Below are 24787 nucleotides of genomic sequence, written 5' to 3'. Positions count from 1 at the left end.
CATCAGGTGAAAGTCGGAACATCTTGGTTTTTTAAAATGGGGGAAAAAGGCATTCTATAAAAATGTGCGTCCAGATATATATTTAATTAACAACGAATTTCCTTACATACACACAAATTAAGATTTCATTAAAATAACAATCTTCCATATGGGGAAGACTTATGTCGGGCATATTCAGCTTTCGGCCGAATACTTCATTCGAATCCAGAAATTTTTGTCGAGGCAGGAGTGTTTAAATGGCATTTTGGAAATGCTTATGAGTAAATACTCACATCCTCCCCAGCCTTGCCAGGAGGCCCAGGTGGACCACGAGCACCCGCAGGACCCTGAGAAAACAGGAGACCAATCATTTCGTTAAGGTTATATTAATCAACATCTTGAAGAAAAAAATCTATCACAACGGGCGAAAATGTACTCACAGTTTGACCAGGTTCACCGGGCTCACCAGCGGGTCCTTGGAAACCTTGAGGGCCCTAAAAGAAAACAATACGTCATACTCCACACCTTTCTTTAATTCTGTTTTTTGTTTTGTTTTGTTTTGTTTTGTTTTCCGTAAGAGAGATTACAAGCTGCTGGTACTTACAGGAGCTCCAGACGCACCAGGTGGCCCTCGAGGTCCCATCAAACCCTGGAAAGAGGACAAGTCTTAGCACTGAGAAGTTATCGTGGCGTCGGTTTGAGTTAGAGAGGACTGGCATAGTAGTGCCACCGACATTTTGTGGTAGACAGAATTACCCTGGTTTTATTTCATTCTTGTTTCTGCCAAGGAGGCTCTTAAGGACCGACATTTCCTCCACTATTTCTCTGTCCTTGCTTCTGCCTTTTCTCCTAACCCAAATCAGCAGAGCCCAATTGGGTGGGTGGCCACAGGTTCCTTAAAGTTGCAGACAACTGGGCAGATTGAGATTGTTCTAATGCAATGAAGCGGATCCGTCTTTGCACAGTTCCGGATCTACAACCACCTTCTAGGCAGCGGAGGAAGCCTTTCCATTTGGATTCCCTCGATCAGAGGCCATCTCCCCATGTCATATTTACCTAAGAAATTGATACTTTTATTGCCACAAGGGTCATAAATTGAAAAGGATCAAAATTTCCTCTCAAGGATTAGAGGGAGGTTTGTTATATAACCTTGTAGCTCCTATTTTAGGGCTCCTGGGGACTGATGAAAATGTCAGACAAAAGCGGATGTGGTGAGGGCTGAAGGAAAAATAAAACAGTATTGAAACATCTTCCTGGAGGGTTCTAATATTATTACTGAAAATGTGGCCCACAACCACAGCAGATGGTTCTTCCTTTTGTTCTTCCTCCTGTGCACACCAGTGGAGTGAGACTGTTACTAGATGGCGAGCTAAATCCACATTCTCAACTCCCCTTTGCAGTAATCAATCAAGCTCTCCTGTAGGGACCAGCTCCTTCATGCTGAAAAGATTGCATAGGCAAGTCTAGAGGAATTTGTTCATGACACACCAACCATGGGGACTCCGCAGGCAAGTCTGCCCCCACGGTATTAATGCCTAGAGGGAAACAATGTGGACTTTATTAAAAAGCACCTCATCTTAATTGTAAGAATTATTTGTTTGGTTTTAGAAATTGCTTCCACATTAAAAGAAACTGTCACTTTTCAATCAAAGTAATTTTTTAGGTATACATTAAAAATAATTTTCTTTGACACCATGAATGTTTAATTACATTCATTTTTCTGCATATTTGCAACAATTTCATTTACATAAACGGTAGTTTATTTTGTTGAGGCTGTGCGACGGACGATGATTACTCATTAATTCAGAGAAGAACCCTGTGGGGTTTTATAGTTATTGATTTTCCAACATGGAAAATTATTTTAATACCTTATTGCTGCCTATCTTTCTTATTTGTGAACCACATATCTGTTGATTATATATATCTATGACTGTGTGTGGATGGTGCAAGCTTAAATTATATTACACTGATATTTAAAAGTAAAACACTCTCTTTTATGCCCCCCAGAGAATGTTCCAAAGTCAGGGGAATCTGAAATCCATATTAATTTTCTGGGCTTATGTAGGCTATTTTATTAGTGTTTTGCTTTCCCCCCCCCTTTAGCTTCTTCTTGAGACATAGGTACCGCTTTAAAGCTGACTAATGTTCAGCATTAGCTGAAATGGCTAATTTCAAATATCCAATATAAACAAAGCCAAAGAAAATCTCTACTTCTTCATTTCAGATATGGATGTTTTAAATTACCAGGAAAAATCAGGAAATTGGAAATTATCAATTAAAGGCACATTACTTCTCAAGTGAGAGTTTTAATTTACAGAAAATATTATCTTGCCCTTATAGTGTATTAGCTTATTGCGGACCATTAGGTCCAGCTGAACATCTTCTTTTGAAGACAAGAGCACTGAATGCATTGTCCAGGTAAAATTTATACTTTAGAGACCATGTTAACATTAAACTGTAGTGTTTAATCAACTTAATATTTTTAGTTCCAGCAATTTTTCCCTTTATTTAATACATACTAGTATATATTGTGCATGCTCATATTATTTTTTTTTTCCAACACATCTCATCGATCCTTGTCGGAAGGCTCGCTTGTTTAAAGACAGACCATCATCATCATAATCATAGAGGGAACTTTTCTAGATGTGACTCAAATTATAGGATATGTTGCTAACTATTTGTGCTGAGTGATATGAATGCTAAATTATACTCGTATTCTCTTCCATATGGATTTATAATTAATGGACTAAAAAGGTATTAATCAAAAGGTATTAGAAGAAACATTTCCAGTATTTTTAACTCCTTGAGGGAGGGTGAAATTCTGTCGTATTCACGGCTACATCCCTAGTGCAGAGTACAGTTTGGGGCTCATTGAAGGCACCTGATAAATAGTTGTTAATACAGTGACGTTTTATTCAAGTACTAGATATGTGAGACATGATGTCGCTGATTATCAGACATCCTGCCTGGAGGCTAGTCCTAGTTTTGCCATTAACCACCTCCATGGCCCTGGAACAGCTTAAACTCTCTAGTGTAGAATAAATGGGCTGGGGCACCGGGGTGGCTCAGTCGGTTAAGCCTCCGACTCTTGGTTTCGGCTCAGGTCTTGATCTCAAGGTCCTGGGACTGAGCCCTGCACTGGGCTCCGCACTCAGCCCAGAATCTGCTTGTCCCTCTCCCTCTGCTCTTCCCTCCCCTCCCACTCAAATAAATGAATAAATAAATAAATAAATAAATAAATAAATAAATAATAAATAATAAATAAAATCTTTTAAAAAAATGGGCCGGACTAGAACTTGCTGCTCCTTTCCAGCAAGTTTATAGAACTTAATACCTCTGTGTCTCTAAGGGTTGCTTAAAATTCTGGCAATGTTAAAGAACATAAAAAAAATTATTCAGTGTCCCTCCTTTGAATTATATTGATTTATCTAAGTTATAGTTACTATGTCCAGAGATTATTTACACATTGGAAACATGTTTGTAGAGAAGATTCAACCCCCAAGATCTAGGCTTAGATTGTTATAGATTTGAATACAAAAGGAGTTGCTGCTTTTATCTGATCTAAGTATTGAGTGTTAACCTGGGTAGTTAAGGAAATGACGATGTGAGATTTTTAACATAAAAACAAATTCTCTATTCAGTAATTTTTTGGCTAAGATTAAAAAGAGAGAAACCTACCATTGGTCCAGGGCCAAGGCCAACTCCTTTTCCAGGATCATACTGAGCCGCAAAATTCTAGACGGGAAAAAACACATTATATCTATTAAAATTACCAGCTCTGTAGTTCACTTTCTCATCCTGCTTGTAGAGATTTTTATGTTGTTGTTTAAAAGGGAGCAATATTTTTATATGTTTATTAGTTTATAATTCCATATTGAGCTAAGTTCCCTAAAAAGTCAGGAGAAAATACAAGTTTAAAATTGAGTCCCCATCTGGTTTGAAGTGGGAAGCTTCCCTACCTTATTTTTTCAAGCCCTTTCCCGCCCTGCCGTTCACCTCTCCCTTCTCTCCACCCTCTATCTCTACCCTGAGAAAGGGGAGCTTTCTAACTTTAAGTCGCTGGAGACCCCTGAATATTGAGCAGAGACCAAGAGGTCACCTTTGCATTTCTACCTGTTGCCCTGCTCCTCCACAGCTACACAAAAGTGACTCAGAGACCTTTTTCTGGCTGGAGTTTCAAGAAGGATATAAAGAGTTTTCAAGTTTAGAGGAAAATTAAATTAAAATGCCCCTTGGAAGATTAAACTTTTTAAAAAATAGTTCACAGTAATAACTTTACTGTTAAAGATCTCTCTTATAGTAGTAGATCTATTAAAGAAGGTGCTTTTGAATGCACTCAGTAGATAAGCAATCATAATAAGATCTTTTAGGGGAGAAAGGTCTTATTTTACTGGCATACAGTTGGGTATTAGAATCAGGCTTCTGATTCATAGTGCTAACCAATTAAGCAAATATGTTTTCCTTCCTGCAGCGAGGCCAGTTGGCACTCATACCATTGTTAAAGACATAAAGCTAAAAGAAGATATTAATGAAAAAGGGAAATGTACTTTTCTCAAATTAGTCTCAAGCAAATTAAACCTAAAACTACTTTGAATGTTGGTTCAGCAGACCTCAAGCCCAGGAGAATGAAAAGATTAGGATGTTGGTGAAATTGCTGAAGATCAGGGATTTCACTTATAATTCAATCTAATCAAACTCTTCAATAATGCAACACCTCTTATTTGTGCCCTACTGATGAAAGATATTAAATCCCCAAATTAAATAACAGTCGTGAGGGCTGCAGCTACCCGCAGTGAACACAAAGACCAGTCCTGAAATTGACAAGGGCCCACAAAGAGACCGGGCAGAGCAAAATCTTGAATGAAGAAACCAAAGAAATGAAATAAACTGTACTAATATCCAAATAGCAGACTTTCCCTTAACTGCTAAAAATAAGTTCCACAATTGAGCCTTATTTCAGTAGAGGTAAAAGACACTGAAGTGAGCTAAAAGTGAGCAGTACTTAAGACACCTTACCCCGCCAAGACCGGGGGGGCCAGGAGGGCCAGGTGGACCTGGAGGGCCTGGTATACCGTCGTCACCATCTCTGCCTGGTGGGCCTGGTGGACCCTGTTTTGTAAAAAGTGAATTCGGTCACGGTTAGACAGACCCCCCACAGAAACCTAAACATATAAAAGGAGACCTATAATACATACTAGTATATATTGTGCACGGGGTAAGATTCATTGTCCAGACCTTTCCAATGTGCAAGTGCTAAGGAAATTTAATACGCCATACTTGTCACTAATCGAACTTCACTTATGACCGTAGAAGGAGCTTTAGTGACTGATACAATACAAAGAAGAAAAAGACAGACCAGTTCCTCTGGAAGAGGGATTTCTCAGCCTTTGAATATTAATTCATAATGGAGCTCCAACATTCAAATAAAGACGGAAATTATAGCTACCGTTTATAACCCTTAAACTTCATATGGAAAACAGTGCACAAGTGATGTACTCTGTATAGTGGCTGTGAGTTTCAGACTGATGAACTTATTCAACTGTTTTGGTATATTATGTATGAATGGTAGATTAACTGATATGATAATTAATGAAAGTCACTTTATCACAAGGTAGAAAATCCTGCAGATTTCCTACCATTAACACTATTTCTGTTGTTACCGTAATTTGCTGACATAATGCTACCTCTAACAGACGGTTTGAGTGGAATACGTTTTAGACTGCACTTCCCAATAGATATTAGATACATAGGTATTTATATATTGGCAAAAGTGTTACATAATGTAGTTATACATGCCAAAAAAGCAGAGCAGGGAGATGTAAGAATACCATGGATAAACTGTAAACAGTTTGCACATTTACGAATTTAGACAGAAACATGTTGTTGAGAGCCATTTCACTACTATTCCCAGGCTATGTAAGCGATCTTACTTGAAAAGCAAACAAAACCTATGCAAAGAGAGGACTGTGGTGGTTAGGTAGATACATTTCCATTGTGCATAAGTTGGACAGGTCAACTGAAAACAAAGACAGACACACCATGCAAAGAATATGGCTGCTCACAACAGCTTTGCTTTCTAAAAAGATAATCTTCTTCTAAAAAAAATAGTGATTATATATAATAATGCTCATTCACCTCTTCTGTAGGGCATTCTTTGCTTAAAAGGTGGTGCAAATATCTGGATACATAATACTCTTGTAAACTGTCTAACCTGTAGTTATTCAAATACGGTCCAAAGCTTTGCAACAGTTCAAAAATTACACACCCTTTCTCCACGTGGTCCTCTATCTCCGGCTGGGCCCTACGAGGAAGATACAAACAGCACAATCATAAATGTCTAAGCAATTTCCAGTGAACGAGCAAGCATTCTTGACAATAATTAGTCGATAAGACTCATCTAAACACACTACTATTAGAAAGTAGGGGTAACAATGGCATAATACAATAGAAAAAATGTATATTGTTTTTCTTCTGATTACATGTAATGTTCTTAAACCAGGAGACTAGAGGCTGCAGTCTCCGGTCATTAGGCCAATAGTATAACTACTATTTTTAGAAATATGACTTCTGTGGATAAAATTGCCATTTTGTTACATTGTTAACAGTATATTGATATAGATAAAGCCCTTTAAAATCAACTTTCATTTACCACCTCTAATTAACATAATACTCATTCCATCTCCAGAATTAAAACAAGTCTTTTTTTCTTTAGTATGTAAATCACCAGTTTGTATAATATAAGTGTAATTAGAGATAATTCTGGAAGATAATTAAGCTTGGTTATCTTAAACATCAAAGCTACTTTATTTTATGGTTTAGCTAATGCATTTCCATGTGGGCAAAATCTTGACCAAGTATCTTCCTTCTGTAGTTTACTATAAATTTAGGTAAATCAGAAGTTACTTCTGACCATTTCAGATATGATGGAAAAGGACTGGACTCTTACCTTTCTTGCAGTTGCCTAGAAAAGAATAAGAAATAATTATGAGGAAAAACTGTATGTTTTTTAAAATGGCTCCCATTTCTGTGTAGTATACAAATATATCTACAGAGAATATACATTGTGCATACCATTATTCCAATATTTCAAAGTATGATTTTAAATTTTACAAATAAATTAAATAACATATGTTTAGAACCAAAATGCATACTTATCTGTAATTATGCCTCAAACTCAATTCATGAGCTAAGAATTTGTTCCTAATACTCTTGCAAACGAGTCCAAGGGAGTAACAAGATTCTCTAGCTCTGTGAAGTCTCCTGCTTTGTAGCAGCAGATGCTTAAAACCCAAACTTCCACTGGATTATCTATTCTGTTTCTTATGAGCATTCTTGTAAGGGTGGTCTCATTCAATAGCACCGCCCATTTTGGAAATTGGGGTGGGTACTTTCTAGGCAGCCAGCAAAGTCTGACTACCACAACTCTTGATGATTTTCTTGGAAATCCAGGTTGTTCCACACCAGTGTAGCCTCTTGTTCCTTCCCCAGAGAAGGCATTAGTGTGGTCAAAGCCATCTCAGTATTAAAAAAAAAAACAAACAAAAAAACTCTAAAAATAATTTTACTCACCTCTTGTAAAGCTGTAGAGGAAAGGGAAAAGAGGGAAATAATCATTAGTGTCATTTCATTGATCAATAGCAGTGATTAACAAATAGATATATTAGCCTATAAAATGGACTTACCTAATTAAAAGATCAAGTATATTTTTTACGAAGAATATTCTAATGACTTGGAAATTATGCAGGTCAAAAGTATGGCAGGGATCAGCAGGGTGATTTGTTTGCAATATTAATATGTAAATACATTTTGAATTAAATTGTTAATTATTTACTATTTTATAAATGCTGTGAAATATTAATGTGTCTGAAGGATATTTCCAGTGTGTAGTAATTAAGTTGGTAAACTGCACAGGTGGATCGCTGAATGGGAGACCAGTACACTGATGAAGAAATAATTTATGGTTTAGATAGTTTTTGATATTAAAAAATCTAAAAAAGGGAAAATGTAGGGAATTATGTTACCTAAATTGTTTTTTATAAAAATTACCTAGTGCTTCATTGAGCTACCTTAATGTCCTTTTTCAAAAGGTCTAAATTGCAAATTAGTCACTATGAAAATGGAGCCATTTGGACATCTGAAATTTTGCTTTAAACTGGTTCACTTAAATTAGGTAAGGTATTTTATCAATATGTATCACTTTTGTCCCTGAGAAGGAACTGCTCCGTATAAATGGAAAAACTGTGGATTAAAGATCTTGAGAAGTAATGGGAAAAACACACTCAAGTAATATCCCCCCCCCCGCTTTGCCATAATTGCTCTAAGTCCTTAAAGACTGAATTCCTCTCCTACGGTATAAAAATTATAGGTTAACACAGGATATAACGGTGGCCAAGCTGGCAACAAGATGAATCACCCCTAAAAATTGCTTTAATTAGGTGGCCAAGAAGTGTGTCATTTGGAGTGAGAACATCTGTTGCAATAGTCACAATTCAGGAGGGTGGACCACATCCAGCACTGATATTTAAGGGCAATTTATGAGAATTACTTTTAAATTAGGAAAATGATATGTTTACTTCATTGTGTCCATCAGTAGGAAGAATAATTATGCCCAGGCTTGATTAACGGAACTCCTTATGATTTTGGAAATTTGCCTTTTAATTACTCATGAGGCATTTTGAAGAAATGTGTGTTTGGTAACTTTTATTCCAGACTGCAGTTGGCTGTTGGTCAGAAGGTGAGCTGCCTTTTGTCCCTTCAGACTTCCCTAGCTAGGTCTGTTTTCATCCTTCCTTTAGGAGCCAACTCTTTCCTCCATCCTCAGATCTCATAAAAACGAAATCGGTAATGTGAATTTGTTCTATACAATTACTCCTTAGTATCCATTGTGTGTATACTAAAAGTGGACAAAGGGAGAAAACGCACACACAAATGCATCGGCAATGATGCAATGGTAGACACCGTGGCATGTGGGTGGAGCCGACTTTTCATAGAGTGTTGGGTGTGGGCCAGACACCCCTCAGACCCTACAAAGTCAAGATCTTTGTCTGGTAATTAGGCAGCCATTTTCAAAAACGGACAGATTTTCTCCATTCTATCTTGACACAGAAGTCTGGTCATGAAACCTATGGCTGAAAGTGGCCTCGGAGTCCATCTAATCTGCATTCTGCGTTTTAGCAAAGGCTTAGCTGGACTTGCCCGAGGTCACATGGTAAATTAGAGGCCAAATCATTGGAAAACCCCGGGTCTCTTGAGTTTCGGATCCATGTTGATATTTTCCAACTTGCTGTGTTCAGAATGTCTGATTGTCACTGAGAACATGATAAAGAGGTAACTTGCAGGCTCAACGAAAGGCAGAACAGGTTTTAATTAAATAGTGTTACCATTTCCATGACCAGATAATAAATGGAAAAGCTAATTCTACTCTTCAGACTGTATCCATTCCAAGTAACATCATTTTCTTTCCCAGGCTACACCGAATAGCTACGGGGGATGGCTTCAATCAGAAATGCAGGTCCCCTCTCCGTGTAAACCTGTAGGGTCTCGCCTGGGGATTCCATTAGCGTTAAGGCCTGGTGCCCTGTGCTTTCACTGTCCTCCCTCCAGAGGGCGCCTCATAGTTATCGTCATCATCCAGGCAAGCCTTAAACCGCCCAGAAGAGCAAAGCCCTTAGGGGGTGAGTTCTGTATTACTAAATTCAAGGGCTTTTTAAAGCAGGCCTCAAGTTTTACGGGGTGGGCGTCAGTGCAGCCATGGGGCCTGATAGTTGTCAATATCTCACCCTTAGGAAAAAGACTTTCTGCTTTCTTTGAGCCTCACTGATCCAGATCAAATTCAGACTCACTTCGAGTTGAGAGAAAAGTTCCCTAACTTTTGGCGAGGGTTGAGCCTTTTCTGTTTTCATTTCTAAAATAATTTCCACGTTTCTCATCCATGCCTGCGTTTCTCCACATGCCAGGAAGCCTTCCTTCCAAGCTGGCCCTAGAATTGACTTTAGGTTTTCTTTTTTCAGACCAGGGTGCCCACCCATCTAACCTTTCTCCCCCGTCTGCCCCAAACAAGCCGAAGGCACTTACATTGGCATGTTGCTAGGCACGACGTTACTGCAAGCAGCAACAAAGTCCGCGTATCCACAAAGCTGAGCATGTCTACCACTTAGACATGCAGACTCCTTGTGTCGCAGAGCCCCTGGGTCACCGGCGGAGGTATCACCTGGCGGGCGCAGGCATGCAGTCGTGGCCAGTACCTCCAACTTAGCTGAAACCTCCTGCCGCCTTGGTGCTAAAATAATAAAGCCCGGATCTGCTCTATTTATACGGCCAAAGTTTCCCTGGCCCGAGGGTGCCTCCAAAAGCGCCTCCACCAATCGCAAGGCTGGGGCTGGGGGCCCGGGCAGCCACAGCTGGGAGGAGACTGCGGGGGCGCAGAGGAGGGAGCGAAGGGGGGAGGGACGTGGCCACGGGGCTGGCTTCTTAAATTGGTTCCATTCTTTTTGAGGACGTGGACACTTTTGAGGCTTTCAAGGGGAAACTCTGACTCGCTGTCTGCATACCTCCGCCCTCCCCATCCCCCCGCCCTTCCCCGCCCTTTCCAAGTTTGGAAACACTTTTGGACACGTCGGAGCGCTCTGCAGACACCGACGTGGGCACACTTCGCAGATCTCTGGGCAGCCGGACAGCTGCAGAAGGGACGGGAACCCGGGGATCAAAGCAGGAGCTGTCCAGCCCGGGCTCACCTTGTGCCCTGCGGGCCACCCGCAGGGTGGAGGGCGCGCGCCGGGCGCAGAGGAAGCAAGGGAGGAGGGAGTGGGGATTAGACAGCGTGGCGCAGCCGGAGGCCGCCCTCCCCCCGCCCCCTCTCTCCGTCCTCTCCCCCGCCCGCGCCCAGCTTGTTCCAGCTTTGGGGCGTGTGTGCCCCCACTTTCTCAGCAGTAACGCTCTCTCCTGGCTCCGGGAGAGGGTGAGAGGGGGCTTCTGTCTGTGCAGGGTTGGGATGGAGTCCGAGGACGCCTGCCGTTGGGGAGGAGGGGGGGAACACGCGAGGGGTAGCGTGGCACTGAGCACGGGGGAGGATATGCTTTGCGCACTCTAGACGGGACCCAGCCACTCGGGAAGTCCTTCGACCTCTACTGAGGCCGACTCTCGACTCTCGGCTTAGGCTTTGGAGATTATCTGGCCCTGCGGAAAAGACTGAGATTGACGCCTGGATGCCTCTCTTGGGGTCTCCCCTTCCTAGGTTGCAGTGGAGAATCCATCCTCTCCCCTTCAGGTTTCCACTCTCCACCTCCTCTTCTCCACAGATGCCTCTTCTCCACGTTGAGCCTGGACTCAGATAACTCTCCAGTGAGTTCCCCCAATGCCTCGACCTCCGTGTGCACTCACTGACCCCACTCACGGGTAACGCCCAAGCACATTCTTGGCTTCCTCATGGCTCCCTTGGGGGACAACACCTTGGGGAAAATGCCGAGCCCATCTAGAGGAGCTTCCAGTTCCACTCTGAGATGGGGCAATCTTCTCTGGTCACACCCCAAGCAGCAGCCTCATCAGTGTGGATATTAACTCCCTCCCGAAAACCCAACTTCCTTCTCCCCTTTCAGCCCCATCCCATTCTCTGCTCCCCACCAGGGAGAGGAGGAGTTGAGACCTTGACCCTGAGCTCAGGATTTGAGGGTGGAAGGCCTCATTGAGAGCTCCTGAGAATTGTGAAATACTGGGTGCAGTCCACTTCAGTGGACGGCCCCTTCTCCTACACTCTTGAGATGTCATTCCAGGCCCATGAGGCTGGGGCTGCACTTCTGCCTGCTCTGCACCCCCAATGAGGCAGTCATGTGCTGCTCAGAATGCCATGGGCTCCCAGAAGTCAACGCAAAAGGGGCATCTTTAGGTCAGTTCCCTCTGTGCCAAACAGAAGTGAGTGGGCTGCAGTTCCTTGCTTCCCCCTCTCCCCCCCTTCTTTCTTTCTCCTATCGCTCCCTTCCTTGGTTGGTGTTTTTTGGTTTTTGTTTTTTGTTTTTGGCTGTGCTTTAAGGAAGAATTTCTGCCTAAGTTAACTCCATCAGCAGCTCCTATAAACCAAAGGGACTGAATATTCTTAAACTGGTTGCTTCCTCTAAACTTAACAAACAGGTTAATGGAAATAAAAGGGAACAAACAAAACAGTAATAAGCCCTTCTTTTATTCTATTTAAGGGCACTGACTTGGGAGATAACTTGGAAAGACTTTTTGAAGTAATTTGGAGGGAAGGAATTTGAAAAGGTATCTGGTCAGTTCTAGGAGGGTTTTTACAAGGAGGAATCCACAGTCAAATCTGATAGTTTAAAATGGAGAACATTTTGTGGAAGTGTGACTATAATTTCTTTTTTAGCATAAAAAATGCTCAGTTAGTTTTTGAAAACTAGAGAAGTAACAGTTCAAGCACACATTTATAAACTTAAAGGAAAAACATCTCTGCAGAGTAAACTGATAACTTGAAACACATTCCTGGAAACTGATGCAAATACCAAATGCTGCCAGGCTCCTTCCCTGCTGATGTGGCAGAGTTTGAAGCAGGCAGTCCTCAGCGTTTGGTGGGAGGCCCTGAAACTAGACGGAACAATGAAGATGGTGAAAACCAAAGGGGAATTTTTCTTTTTTAAGCGGAGGACCGACTGCCATCCCAGCCATTTTTATACATTATTTTGACTCTTTCTTACTCATCACTCATTGGGGAAGATAGTGTTTACAGTGAGATCTCCGTTAAATATTTTGTGCCTCAAACAGAGAGAAGCTTTTTGTGTCCCTGGGGGTGGGGCTGGGAAAGAGAGCTGACCCAAAGCCTACAGGACAGTCCTGGTGATGACTGCCTGGTGTGTGAGTGTAGGGGGGCCTGGCGCCGTGGCTGGGGATTGAGCAGGAGGAGAAGATTGAGTGAGGGAGTAGAGGGGGAGACACTGAGGGCTGAGGAGTAGAAGGCTGTTAGAAGGGAGGCAGAGATCAGTCTGCTGCTGCCTGACAGTTAACACCTGGGTTCCTATTCCTAAAGTATTCTCTGTTGCAAAACAGATGGTCTCTTCAGCTTCCTACACCCCACAGATTTCAAACGGGGCCACACCTTCAAGTATGACCCGAGAGTCTGCCTGATAAAGGGATGTGAACAGCCTGATAAAGCCTTGTTGTCTTACACTTTTATTCCTTTCTTTTCTTGGATCAAAGTAAGCATCAGACTGATGTCTCCTTTCAAACATTTGTTGAGGACCCACTCTGTGGAAAACCCCCAAAATACCCTCTCTCGTTCTAGTTTGAGTTGAGTTGGTTGTCAAACAATTGCCGAGAAGGGATTAGCTGACAATTAAGGTGGTAGCTGACATGGTTTGAGGGCTGCCTTCTCTCTGTGATATTTGGAAGACGTGGAGATTCCTGCCCTACATCCTTTCAGTTGGGTTATTCAGTTCCCACTGACCATTTAAATGTCTAGTCATTCAAGTAATATTTAGTGTTGCGCCAGGCACGGTACTAGTTGGGGGGTTTATAACTGGGAAACAGAATGACATGGTCATTGGCCTAAGGAGGCTGGCTGATAGGCTGTTGCAGGTTAGAGGAGAGTGTGGAGAGGACTGCCGTGGGGAAGGACAGGATGTTTTTGTGTTTATGGGAGGATTTAAGGTGGACACCTCATCTAGACTTAGGTGGGTAGAGTCAGGAAAGGCTTCCTGGAGAGTTCTGAGGAATGGAAGCATTTTGGCATGGTAGGATGATGGGGTGGGGTAGGGAGAGGGGGGACAGAGAACAGAGGAAGGAGCCTGAGATGAGGTTGGTGGATTTGGCAGGAACCAGATCAAAAAGCAAAAGTGTGTTTAAACTGTATTCTGCTGTTTGTGTTTTCTAAACTGTGCTATGGGGACTGTTTGGATAATTTTAAGCAGAGAAATTATGTAATGAGAGGGTGCATCTAAAAAGATGGTTTCGGCTCCAGAGGAGCCAGTGAGGAGGCTACAGCAGTAATTGTCCCCAAAAACAATGGTGGTCAGGACCAAGGTAGTGCTGTTGGAGTTGGAAGTAGTCTGATGTTTGGTTGTGGGGATCGAGGGGGAGGGAGGCCTGAAGGAGTGTCACCAAGTTTCTGGCCTTAGCAACTGGCTGCCTGGAGGCATAGTCCATCCAGCTGGGAAACATCTGAAGGGAAGAGCTGAGGTGAGGGGAGGATGAAGAGGCCAAATCTGGGCAAGTTGAGTGTTGGGTGATCATGGACTACCCAAGTGGTTAGGTGCCATAGACGATGAGCTACATAGGCCTGAAGTCCAAGACTTATACTTGGTCTAGGTTTATGGACAAAGGAGTCAAGGACATTAGATTACGGATGTCATGGAAGTGGATGAAATCCCCCAGGTGTATGTGTGTGTAGAAGTGGACAATAGGAAAAACCCAGGACAAAACCCTGAAGAGGTCCAGCGTATAAGCAATGGACAGAAGAAGGGGAAAATGCATCCAGGTGTCTGAGAAGGAATAGCCATAACAGGATGGGGGAAAACCATAGTGTCTCCATCACAGAAGGCAAGGAAACAGGTTGTTTGGGGCGGGGCGGGGGGGAGCGTAGTTTTTTGGGTGTTGAAGTTTCATGTGTTTCTGAGAGGTCACTTGTGATCTTGGTGAGATGGTTTCAATGGAATGGAATCCAGCTATGAGAAGGTGGAAGTGTGAGGTAATAGACACATCTAGGGTAGAATTGAAGTTATACCGGGACTGTAACAGGAGGCAGGAGAGAGCTGGGGTATGGTTTAAGGATGATGTTAGGATTCATATGGCAGAGAATTATGTATGTTAGAAAGAGACCATCCGAGGCAGATGTTTAATCTTAACACAAACCCCATCCTAAAAACTTCCACTGAAATGCTCTTCTCCTTCTTTAGGCTTCCTACATTATACACCTCCTAATTTGCTTTTTAGCACTGAAGCAAGGAGCAATTATGTGCTTCAATTATGTGCTTACAGATTTTTTGTTGTTTTTTTTTTACTTGATAGTGAAGGATCATTTTTTTTCAGGAGGTCTCTTTAAAATGTGTAGACACACTCGGTTTCTGGGGAATTAATCTGGGATTCAGTGCCCCATTTTTCAAGTTTAGAAATATGAAATAAACAATCACTTCTTTATTTCTGCAGGACTCCGAGTATTCTTGTGTACAGATTGTATGGATATATTTGTTTTGTGGTATCTTGTTATTGTCTATTCTAAGCCCGATAATTCCAAAGGAATATATTAGGGCACACGAATTTCAGCTTTCAATTAAGTCCACCTCTTCTTTGAGAAGATGCTGATTACATTTCTTCAGCTAATTCCAGATCTATCCTTAAATTGAAGAGCACCAGAATGCTGATGCATTCCAAAAGTCCACTCTGGCTTATTAGAACTTTGGTTGGCTTGGTTTCCAGGCTCATATTTTTCAATTCGTTTCAAGTAGCTGGAAGAAATAAGGAGGCTTTTACTTCAGTTGCAAGAAAGCTTCTGGGTGTTGGTAATTAATTGATTCACCCATTAAGTTGAATCGAGATACACTGTCTTTGGTCCCTACACTGCATACAGAAAAAGAGTTATAAAGACTTAATTATATATGATACCATATTTAGAATTTATATAATTTATGTTTCATCTTTTAAAAATGACTAGCAAATTAAGTTAATGGTATTATTGACGAACTCTTTAGAGTTTAAAATTCGATCTTGACTTTTGGAATTCTCTATCTGCATGGATAATCGTGCAGTTAGTTAATGAGCCATCGTAACTACCTATTATATTGTGTGCTAGGTACTATGCTTAGGAATTTGACATAAATGGTCTCAAACCTCCAACAATCATTATCTAAATCTCGGGGGGGGGGTGTGTTTTATTATTCCTGATTTTACAAGTAAAAAGCCTCAGGCTTAGAGGAGTGAAGTGACTTGTCTAAGGCTTCCCAGATACCTTAGAATGAATTAAGTCTCCATTGTACGTTTTCTTTTCTTTTTTTAAAAAAATTCCAGTGGAGTTAACATATAGTGTTATTTAGTTTCATGTATACCTATAGTGATTCAGCAATTTTATACATTACGCAGTGCTCTTTAAAAGAAATGTCTCTTAATCCCCTTCACCTATTTCACCTGTGCCCCCCATCCACCTCCCCTGTGGTACCCATCAATTTGTTCTCTATAGTTAAGAGTCTTTTTTGGTTTGTCTATTTTTTTCCCTTTGTTTATTTGTTTTGTTTCTTAAATTCTACATATGTATTTGTCTTTCTCTGCCTGACTTACTTCATTCTGCATTATACTCTCTAGACCCATCTGTGTTGTTGCAAATGCCAAAATTTCATTCATTTCATTCTTTTTTATGGCTGAGTAATATTCCAGTGTGTGTGTGTGTGTGTGTGTGTGTGTGTGTGTGTGTGTGTGTACACATATAGGACATCTTCTTTATCCATTGATCTATCGATGGCCCTTTGGGCTACTTCCATAATTTAGCTATTATAATTTATAAGTAAGTGCTTCAATAACTGTATGGGGTACATATATCTTATTTAATTAGTGCTTTCATATTCTTTGGGTAAATACCCAGTAGTGGAATTACTGGATCATACGGTCATTCTATTTTTAATTTTTTGAGGAACCTCCATACCATTTTCCAGAGTGGCTGCACCAGTTCGCATTCCCACCAACAGTGCACAAGGGTTCCTTTTTCTTCACATCCTTGCCAACACCTGTTGTTTCTCGTGGTTTTGATTTTAGCCATTCTAACATGTGTGAGGTGATATCTCATTGTGGTTTTGGTTTGCATTTCTCTGATGATGAGCGATATTGAGCATCTTCCTGTTGTACATTTTCTAATGCCTTGTACTTCTAATATCTAGTAGCTCTCACAAGGACAACTGATTAATTAATGAAAGGAGTTAATTTCCCATTGACTGACCTCATTTAAATGTGAGGTCATTAATAGCAGAGACAATGCCCATTTTACTCACACTTCCAACCCTTTATCCTAGCATGGCGTCTGCTAAATAATAAACGCTCAACAAATATTTACTCAGTTAACGAAGACTGATTTGGCATGATGTCACTGAAGAATATGGAACTTAAATGTCAGTTGTGGTTATTTTCTTCATTGTTGGTTTACCATCTAATCCACACACTTAAAATTTTCTTTTTATTGGTAGGTAAGAGTGGCAGCTAACACATGAAATTTCCTTGAATCATACGTGAGTGTGTTTTAGCCTATTCACCCAATAGTAGCACCTAATTTTTCCTTGGGTATCTCATAAACATTTCAAGTCCAATTATTGAAGAACAAAGAGATTGAAAAACAGGAAAAAGCTAATTTTTCCAATTATAAAGTCACAAAATTTTAGAGTTGAAAGACAACTGAGGGATCATCCAAAACATAATCATAATTCTAAATGTGTAGAATTAGGATTTCTTTTCTACCATATTTTTAATGTCTGGCCAATGTCAGGCACACATCAGGTATTCAGTGAGTTTAAGTTGCATGAATTAATACATTTTATAAATGAGGAAACATGCCTAGAGAGGTTATATGACCACCTGCCTTATTATAGACCTGTGACCAGGGGGTTTCCTGATTCCCAGTCTCTTGATTTTTCCTTTAAGTTAAAATAACAACTAGCATTTCCCTGAAATATTTTGCAGCATTTAGCCTTTAAAACAATCTGAAAATTAGTTATTTTAGAGAGGATAAAATTGAGGCTCAACAAAGTTGAAGGTTTTCTCCAGGTCAGTGGTTCTCAAAATATGGTCCCGGGACTAGTAATATTAGCATCACCCTAGGACTTGTTAGAAATACAAATCACATGCCCCATCCCAGACCTCTACTAAATCAGAAACTCTGGACATGGGTTTAGCAGTAGTCTGTGTATGAACAGCCCTCCAGGTGATTTAGTATTGAGGAATGTGACTTATGGTTAAGCTTGAATTAGATCTAAATCTAGCATCATGGAAAACAGAGTGAACATGACACCTTTCTATCAAAGGTGGGAGAGTCCAGTTAAGAAAATGTTAACTCCTTTTCTCTATTCTCCTTCACTCCAGAAAGCCCCCATTCACATCTGCTTTTGCTCTCTTTCCAATATATCTGTTGACCTGCTGCTTCTTTTCTTAATTCTTCTTGGTTCAAGGGAATGGGTAGTTCAACATTCTGAAAGGCTATTTTTTAAATTTATTTATAGTATTTGTAACATTAAAGGAAGACCGCTTCAGTTCTGTTTTGCTGACCCAAACTCTATTTACGTTTATCTGGATAAGCAGCATTTATAGTGGGAAAATGTGTGAGGAAGGGTATATGTGAACCCTTGAGGAAAGCTGAGTGTGGTTGGCCTCATGGCTGGAACTTGGTGCTAGTGAAGTCCGGGCTGTAGCTGCAGTCCCTCTGTGGACCAATTAACTTCTCCCTGTTACACTACCTTGGAATTCACCACTCTGTGGTCCTGGGTGTAATTCCCTGGGTAATTAGTTCAGGTGAGGCAGGAAAGATTCACGGTTTACTGCAAATCCATGACTTATTCTGGACAATACCCCCCCAAAGGCCCAGTTGATGTTTTGGAACATTTTATTTATATACTGACATCGCAGATGTATTCTGTCTCTTCTTGCACCCAAGTTCCCCTTTTGATAATATGCTTATTTCCTTGATGACTGGCTTTATTCACTCCATTCATTCAGTCACTCCGTGAATCTGTTACTGTCCATGCAAGACAGTGTTGGGAACTGGCTGTGAGATATGCTCCTGGCAACCCTCCCTTGACCGCCCTTTCCTAACACCCTGAAGACCGGAGTCCTGCCCTTAACTTCAGCACCGTGTCTCTAGGTTCCTGTCTGGTACTGTTGCGGACCTGTCTGCCTGGATCTGCAATAGTGCTTCCCCAGGGCTCTATCTTCCAACACCTGTGGCAACACCTGCCTTTCTTCTTGCAGGACCTCACTGACGGCAGTCCTGGGGTGGCCCAGCACATCCTCCTTAACTCTGTGCTTTCCCTGCTTCTGACTTCCAGCTATCGCCTGCAGCTGAGTCCATTTCTGCCGCGCCTGCTCCCAATCTCCACTTTTCTCTCAGAGTCTCCGTCTGAGAGAAGAGAATGGGGTTTGCTAGTTCCTCTAGCCACATCTTGTTTTGGACTGTATGCTCAACCGGGCCGGAGTTCCAGTTGTGTGCCAGGTGCAGATGTGGGGATAGACAGAGGGATAAGATAGAGTTTCCAATCTTGGGAGATGTCACAAACACTGCAGAATCTCCCCAATTGTGAGGATAAGGAGATATTTCAGTTCAAGGTACTTAAGATGTAAGGGGGAAAATAAGGTTTTGGAGGGACTAAATGCAAACCCTTACAAATGTTTGTATCACCTCTAAAGTAGAACCATCAAGACAGCATACTAAATAAAGAGAGTATCAGTAACATTTTTCACATCTTAAATTACTAATAATGGTTATGGTACAATTGCTTTCCATTTACCATCTCTTGCTCGATAGAAATTTTTCAGGGTCCTTCTCCCCTGCCATTTCAATGAAATGCCCATAAATTTGCTTTGCTTTGCTGAAGGTAATATGCATATGAAAGGATTTTTTTCCCCCTGTATCTGGTTCTCCATCCAAATGCGCAATGCTTTTCTGATTTCATGATTTGGAATTGTTGACTCCTGCATCCTCAGTCCCAGAGATAACTCCCCAAAGCACATGCCATCAGGCCCCTCTTACACAAATATCACTTCCCTGCTTCCTTGCAGCTGCGGGAGTGCCATTTTAAGGTCCTGGTTTATGTCTCCTCAGATTCCCTTATTTCCTAAAGCCTCAAGGCAAAAACCTCTGTTACTGCCATGCCATCTGCTTTACTTTACTTTTTTATTCTCGACACCCAATTTCTTTTTTTTTTTTCTTCTAATTATCCTCAACAGGAGTGACTTATAATTCTTATATACAGGAACTAAAATTTTGTGGTTGGGAAAAAGTATACAAAGCTAAATCTGCACATACTGAAATCCCTTGGTTGCTAAAATTTGAAGTAGGGGCAATTAACTCATGAGGAGAAATTGCCTTACATAACTGGAGAAAATAACACATTAACTCATTAAAACAAAGATATTTTGCGTTTATTCAGTGAACAATGTATTAATAAGATCTAAGGGAGTCTCCAGCAGGATCAAAGAAGAAGTAACTGATTCTGCTGGGGATGGTTGACTCAGGGAAGGAAACACTGAAACTGACTCTTGGAGGAATTCATTAGGCCAAAAGGAAAGGAAAACCCTTCCGAGGGAGGTGGTACAACACGTGTAGAGGCCGATGACATTTACCATAATCTGTACTTAAAAAATAATTAATGCTATAACAATTTCCCTCTAGAATACTGGGTCTCAACCCCAGGCGATTTTGGCCCCAGGAGACATTTGGCAATATCTGGAGACATTTTTTACCATCACGGGTGGTGGGGGGCTGGTGTGCTACTGGTGTCTAGTGGATAGGGGCCAGGGATGCTGCTAAATATCCACCAATACACAGGACAGGCTCCATAACACATAATTATCCACTTCAGATAGCAATATTGCCTAGCCTGTCTTACTCACCCCAGTGTCAACAGGCAGAGGTAATACTGACTTAACATTTGTTGAGTGAATGGAGGCATGAAAGAGAGGGGACATATTGGGGGAGGGGAAAGACATATGCAGAGTTAGAAGTTAGGGTATAATTAAAGATCAGTGAAAAAATAAGGCCATTGTAAGTTAAAGAAAAACTGTAGGGGCACCTAGGTGGCTCAGTTGGTTAAGCATCCGACTCTTGATTTCAGCTAAGATCATGATCTCAAGGTCATGGGATGGAGCCCCACATCAGGCTCTGCACTCAGCTCAGAGTCTGCTTGTTCCTCTCCCTCCACTCCTCTCTCCCCCCTCTCTAAAATAAGTAAATAAAATCTTTAAAAAAAAAAGAAAAAATAACTATAAAGGGCATCTTGTGCCATATTAAGGAGGCTTCTTTTAATATACAGTGTGTGGAAAACCACCAGAGGGTTGTCAGCAGGAATATGATACCATCCAATTTGTGCCCTACCAAGGAGCAGTAGAAAGAGCCAGGAGTCTGGGAAGTCACTTAGGCATTGTAATAGTGCAGGGATGAGGAAGGCCTAACCTAAGGCTGAAGCAGTAGAGGTAGAAGAGGGGCAGATCTGAGAGATATTCAAGACTTAAAATTAATAGGACTTGATAATCAATAAATATGGAAAATGGAGAAGTTTTTGCCTTGGCTACTAAGTGGACATTGGTATCATTACTAGAGATGAAGAAGACAGGAGGAGAAGCAGGATTTTGTGTGTGGTGTGTTTATGAGCTTGTCTTTGTATATTCTTTAAAAACATTAACTTATATCATTATAACTCAATAGACTTTTGATTAACCAATTATCTAGGCACTGAGGATATCAAAATAAATAATTCCAGTCCTTAAGAAGCTGACATGTTCATAGCAGCTCTATTCACAATAACCAAATGTGGAAACTACCCAGATGTCCATTAATGGGTGAGTGGATACACAAAATGTGGTATATCCATACAACGGAATTTTATTCATCGGCAGAAAGGAATAAAGTACTGATAAATGCTTTTACAAGGATGAACCTCCAAAGTATTATGCCAAGTGAAAGAAGCCAGACACAAAGAGGTTACATAATGTATGATTCCATTTATTTGAAATATCCAGAATAGAGAAATCCACAGATGATTTGGTGGTGGCCAAAGGGCTAGGGGAAAAGGGCAACAGAGAATGACCACTTAAAGGGTATGGGTCTTCTTTTATGATGATGAGAATGTTCTGGAACTATATATTTGTATGGTCTCACAACACTGTAGAGCTACTAAATGCCACTGGATTTTACACTTTAAGGTGGTTAATTTTATTTTATGCAAGCAGTTTTTTTAAAGGAAGTTCACAATCTCATGAGAAAGACAAGTAAAAAATAAGGCAAATCAATGTGAACTATATATTATTGTCTCGAATAATGTAAAATGTTCTTCAAGTCGAGGAAACTGTCCAGATAAAGCTTCAGCAGGTATGAAAGCCCATGTCAGGAGTGGGGAGCAAAAAGGGATTTAAGAGACCATTTGCTCTATTTTTACAGGCCTGATTACCACACTTCATGTGAAGCATAATGGAGTTATTCCAGAGACATAAAGTGGTTCCATCAATGTCTTGTGACCAGACAACGGCAAAGGTCTGAAATAGTGCAGTTCACCAATTCTGGGAACTCAAATCTCCTATAGACTTCATCTCTAAAATATTTGTAGAAAGTGAAGTCAGAAAATGACAGTGGTAATTCAAAGAATTACAAACAGAAAAATAATTAAGAAAGAATAGTGGAAACTCATAACACAACTTAAAACGGTATGACCTCTAATGTTTTAGATGGGTTTTTTTTTCCCCAAAGAACATTAAGGAATCTCCACTACTTCAGTTGTTTTTAAAAAATAAAGAAAGGGTTAAAAGAGGTACTGTAGTGAACAATAAGGAATTGGGGGAATAGTCTCACAATTAACTGAAGGTATATTCCTAATGTAAAATGACTATATTAACATCCTTATTTTCTGTATCTTAAAAAAATAGACTATTGCTCCTTTTATGCTGATGATGCTTTCAAATATGGTAATGAAGAACTGGAATCACTGAATAGTTATGATAGCTCCATCCTCCGTATTGGAAGAAATACTACTTAACCTACCTCTTTCTCAAGTGAATCATTTATCCATTTATTCAGCAAACATGTCTTGAATCATAGGCCTGAGAAGAAATGGTTGCTTAAGAAGATAATTGTCTTCAAGTTGCTCATAATTTAGTGGGGATGTGTGAGAGAGAAGCAATCCAATATGATAGAGGTCTTTCTGTAGGAAAACAAATGAGGTCTCTAACTTTGAGAATATGAAGGTAGATCTCTGGGGGGGGAGGTGATTATTGATGGGTGAGGGTTTGTTAGGTTGGCACTGCAGGAAATCAACAAGAATATGTAAAAGCATAGCAGCATGGTGCAATAAAGTTATTTATTCATTTATTTATTAAATAGTTATTTTACGCCTACTATATCTCAGTATTTTATGCCTACTATGTCTCAGGCACCGTGACAGGCACTGATAATCTAAAGCAAGAGGGTTCCTGCTCTCATGATCTATACTCTAGCAGAAAAGACAGGCATTAAACAAGTCTGCACAGTAAACTGTGATGAATCTGACAGGAAATATGTGGGGAGCTATGAGACTAGTACATGGCAGGGGCCCTAATCTAGCCATGAGACATAAGGAAGGACTCTGGGGAAATGTCAAACTCAGAATGAGAATGGTGTCTTAGCTTGGGCTGCCATAACAGAATACAAGACTGGCTAAAACAACAGACGTTTATTTCTCACTGCTCTGGAAGCTGGGAAATCCAAGGTCAAGTGCCTACAGATATGGTTCCTGGTAAGCACCCACTTTTTGTCTTGTAAATGGCTGCCTTTCTTGTTTTATCTTTATATGGAAGACAGAGCAGGAGCGCTCTGGTCTCTCTGCTTCTACATAAAAGGATACTATCCCTTCATGGAGGACTCATTGTCATGACCTCATCTATACCTAACAATCTCTCAAAAGTCCCATCTTTTAAATACCATCACATTGGGGGGGGTTATTCATCACAGTTGAATTTGGTGGGGACACAAACATTCAGTCCATAACAAATGGGTGCCATTTAGCTAAGGGAAGGGAGATGGGTGAGGTAGGGGTTGAGTCCACAGAGGTATGCTCTAGGTTAACCAGAAGACAATCAGGGAGGGCCTTGAAAGGCATCTCAAGGAATTTATTCTAGCAGGAATGAGAATCCACTGAAGAATATTAAGCCCTAAGCCAAATGTTAACACTAACCTTCTCTCTAACTCTAACCCCAATCAAATTTTGTTTAGAAAGACAACTCTCTGTGGTCTTGAGAATGAATTGGAGAGGGGTGAATGGCACAAGACTCTTTAAGAGAACTTTAAGAGATTTTTCCAGATGAGAGATGATTGGTAGTGGGGTCTGGGGTGATAATATTGGGGATGAAGAGAATTAGGTGGATTTAGGATATGAGAATCAGGAAAAAAGAAAATCAAATGTGACTATCAGTTTTCTGCCTTGTAGTAACATTCCTTTTTTTTTAAGATTTTATGTATTTATTTGTCAGAGAGAGCGTGCACGCACGTGCAAAAGCAGGGGGAGGGGCAGGCAGAGGGAGAAGCAGGCTCCCCACTGAGCAAGGAGCCCCATACGCGGGACTCAATCCCAGGACCCCGGGATCATGACCTGAGCCAAAGGCAGACGCTTAACCGACTGAGCCACCCAGGTGTCCTGTGATAACATTTCTGAGACAGAGAATCCTAGCAGAAGAGTGCATCTAAGCTTGAGAAAATGATAAATGCCCTCTCAAGCATATTGTTTTGAAATACCTGTGTATAATTTCCCATGGATGGAACATGGGAGCTGTTTATGGCAAAGAATCAGAAGAGAAGTAGACAAGTAGGCAGCATCCATGTCATGGAGGGCAAAGGTCTATCTTGTAGGGAATGGAGAGTTATTGAGGGATTCTCACTAGGGCAATTCTGTGGTTTGATTTGTGTTTTAGAACAATTATTCTGGCAGTGGGAAGGATGGATCTTGGGGAGTTGAGATTAGAGGCAGGCAGTTAAAAAGCAATTGTATCACATAATGTGGTGGTGGATTGGACAGGAGGAGAAGGAGAATTGTGTTTCAAGGGCAAGTTCATAGAATTTGCTGAGAGAATATCAGGATTAAGGGAGGAATTGTGAATGATTCCTAAATGTCCT

At 41.0% G+C, this 24787-nt stretch overlaps 1 protein-coding gene across 1 annotated transcript in view; it reads right to left on the bottom strand.

Moving 5' to 3' along the window:
- Positions 1–10480, bottom strand: part of COL1A2 (collagen type I alpha 2 chain) — a 35719-nt gene extending 25239 nt beyond the window's left edge. The window contains exons 1-9 of the mRNA XM_025872904.2: positions 10054–10480; positions 7549–7559; positions 6926–6940; positions 6245–6280; positions 4996–5088; positions 3658–3714; positions 584–628; positions 420–473; positions 273–326 (exon numbers count right to left, since the gene is read on the bottom strand). Of these exons, the coding sequence (XP_025728689.2) occupies positions 273–326; positions 420–473; positions 584–628; positions 3658–3714; positions 4996–5088; positions 6245–6280; positions 6926–6940; positions 7549–7559; positions 10054–10123 (435 nt within the window). The 5' untranslated portion in view covers positions 10124–10480. The remainder of the gene's footprint in view (positions 1–272; positions 327–419; positions 474–583; positions 629–3657; positions 3715–4995; positions 5089–6244; positions 6281–6925; positions 6941–7548; positions 7560–10053) is intronic.
- Positions 10481–24787: the final 14307 nt, after the last annotated feature.

The sequence above is a fragment of the Callorhinus ursinus genome, unplaced genomic scaffold (genome assembly GCF_003265705.2).
Source record: "Callorhinus ursinus isolate GAN/ISIS: 27379988/994484 unplaced genomic scaffold, GSC_fseal_2.0 scaffold12, whole genome shotgun sequence".
Taxonomy (NCBI): Eukaryota; Metazoa; Chordata; class Mammalia; order Carnivora; family Otariidae; genus Callorhinus; species Callorhinus ursinus.
The sequence above is the reverse complement of the archived record's forward strand: the minus strand, read 5'-3'. Positions and strand labels throughout refer to the sequence as shown.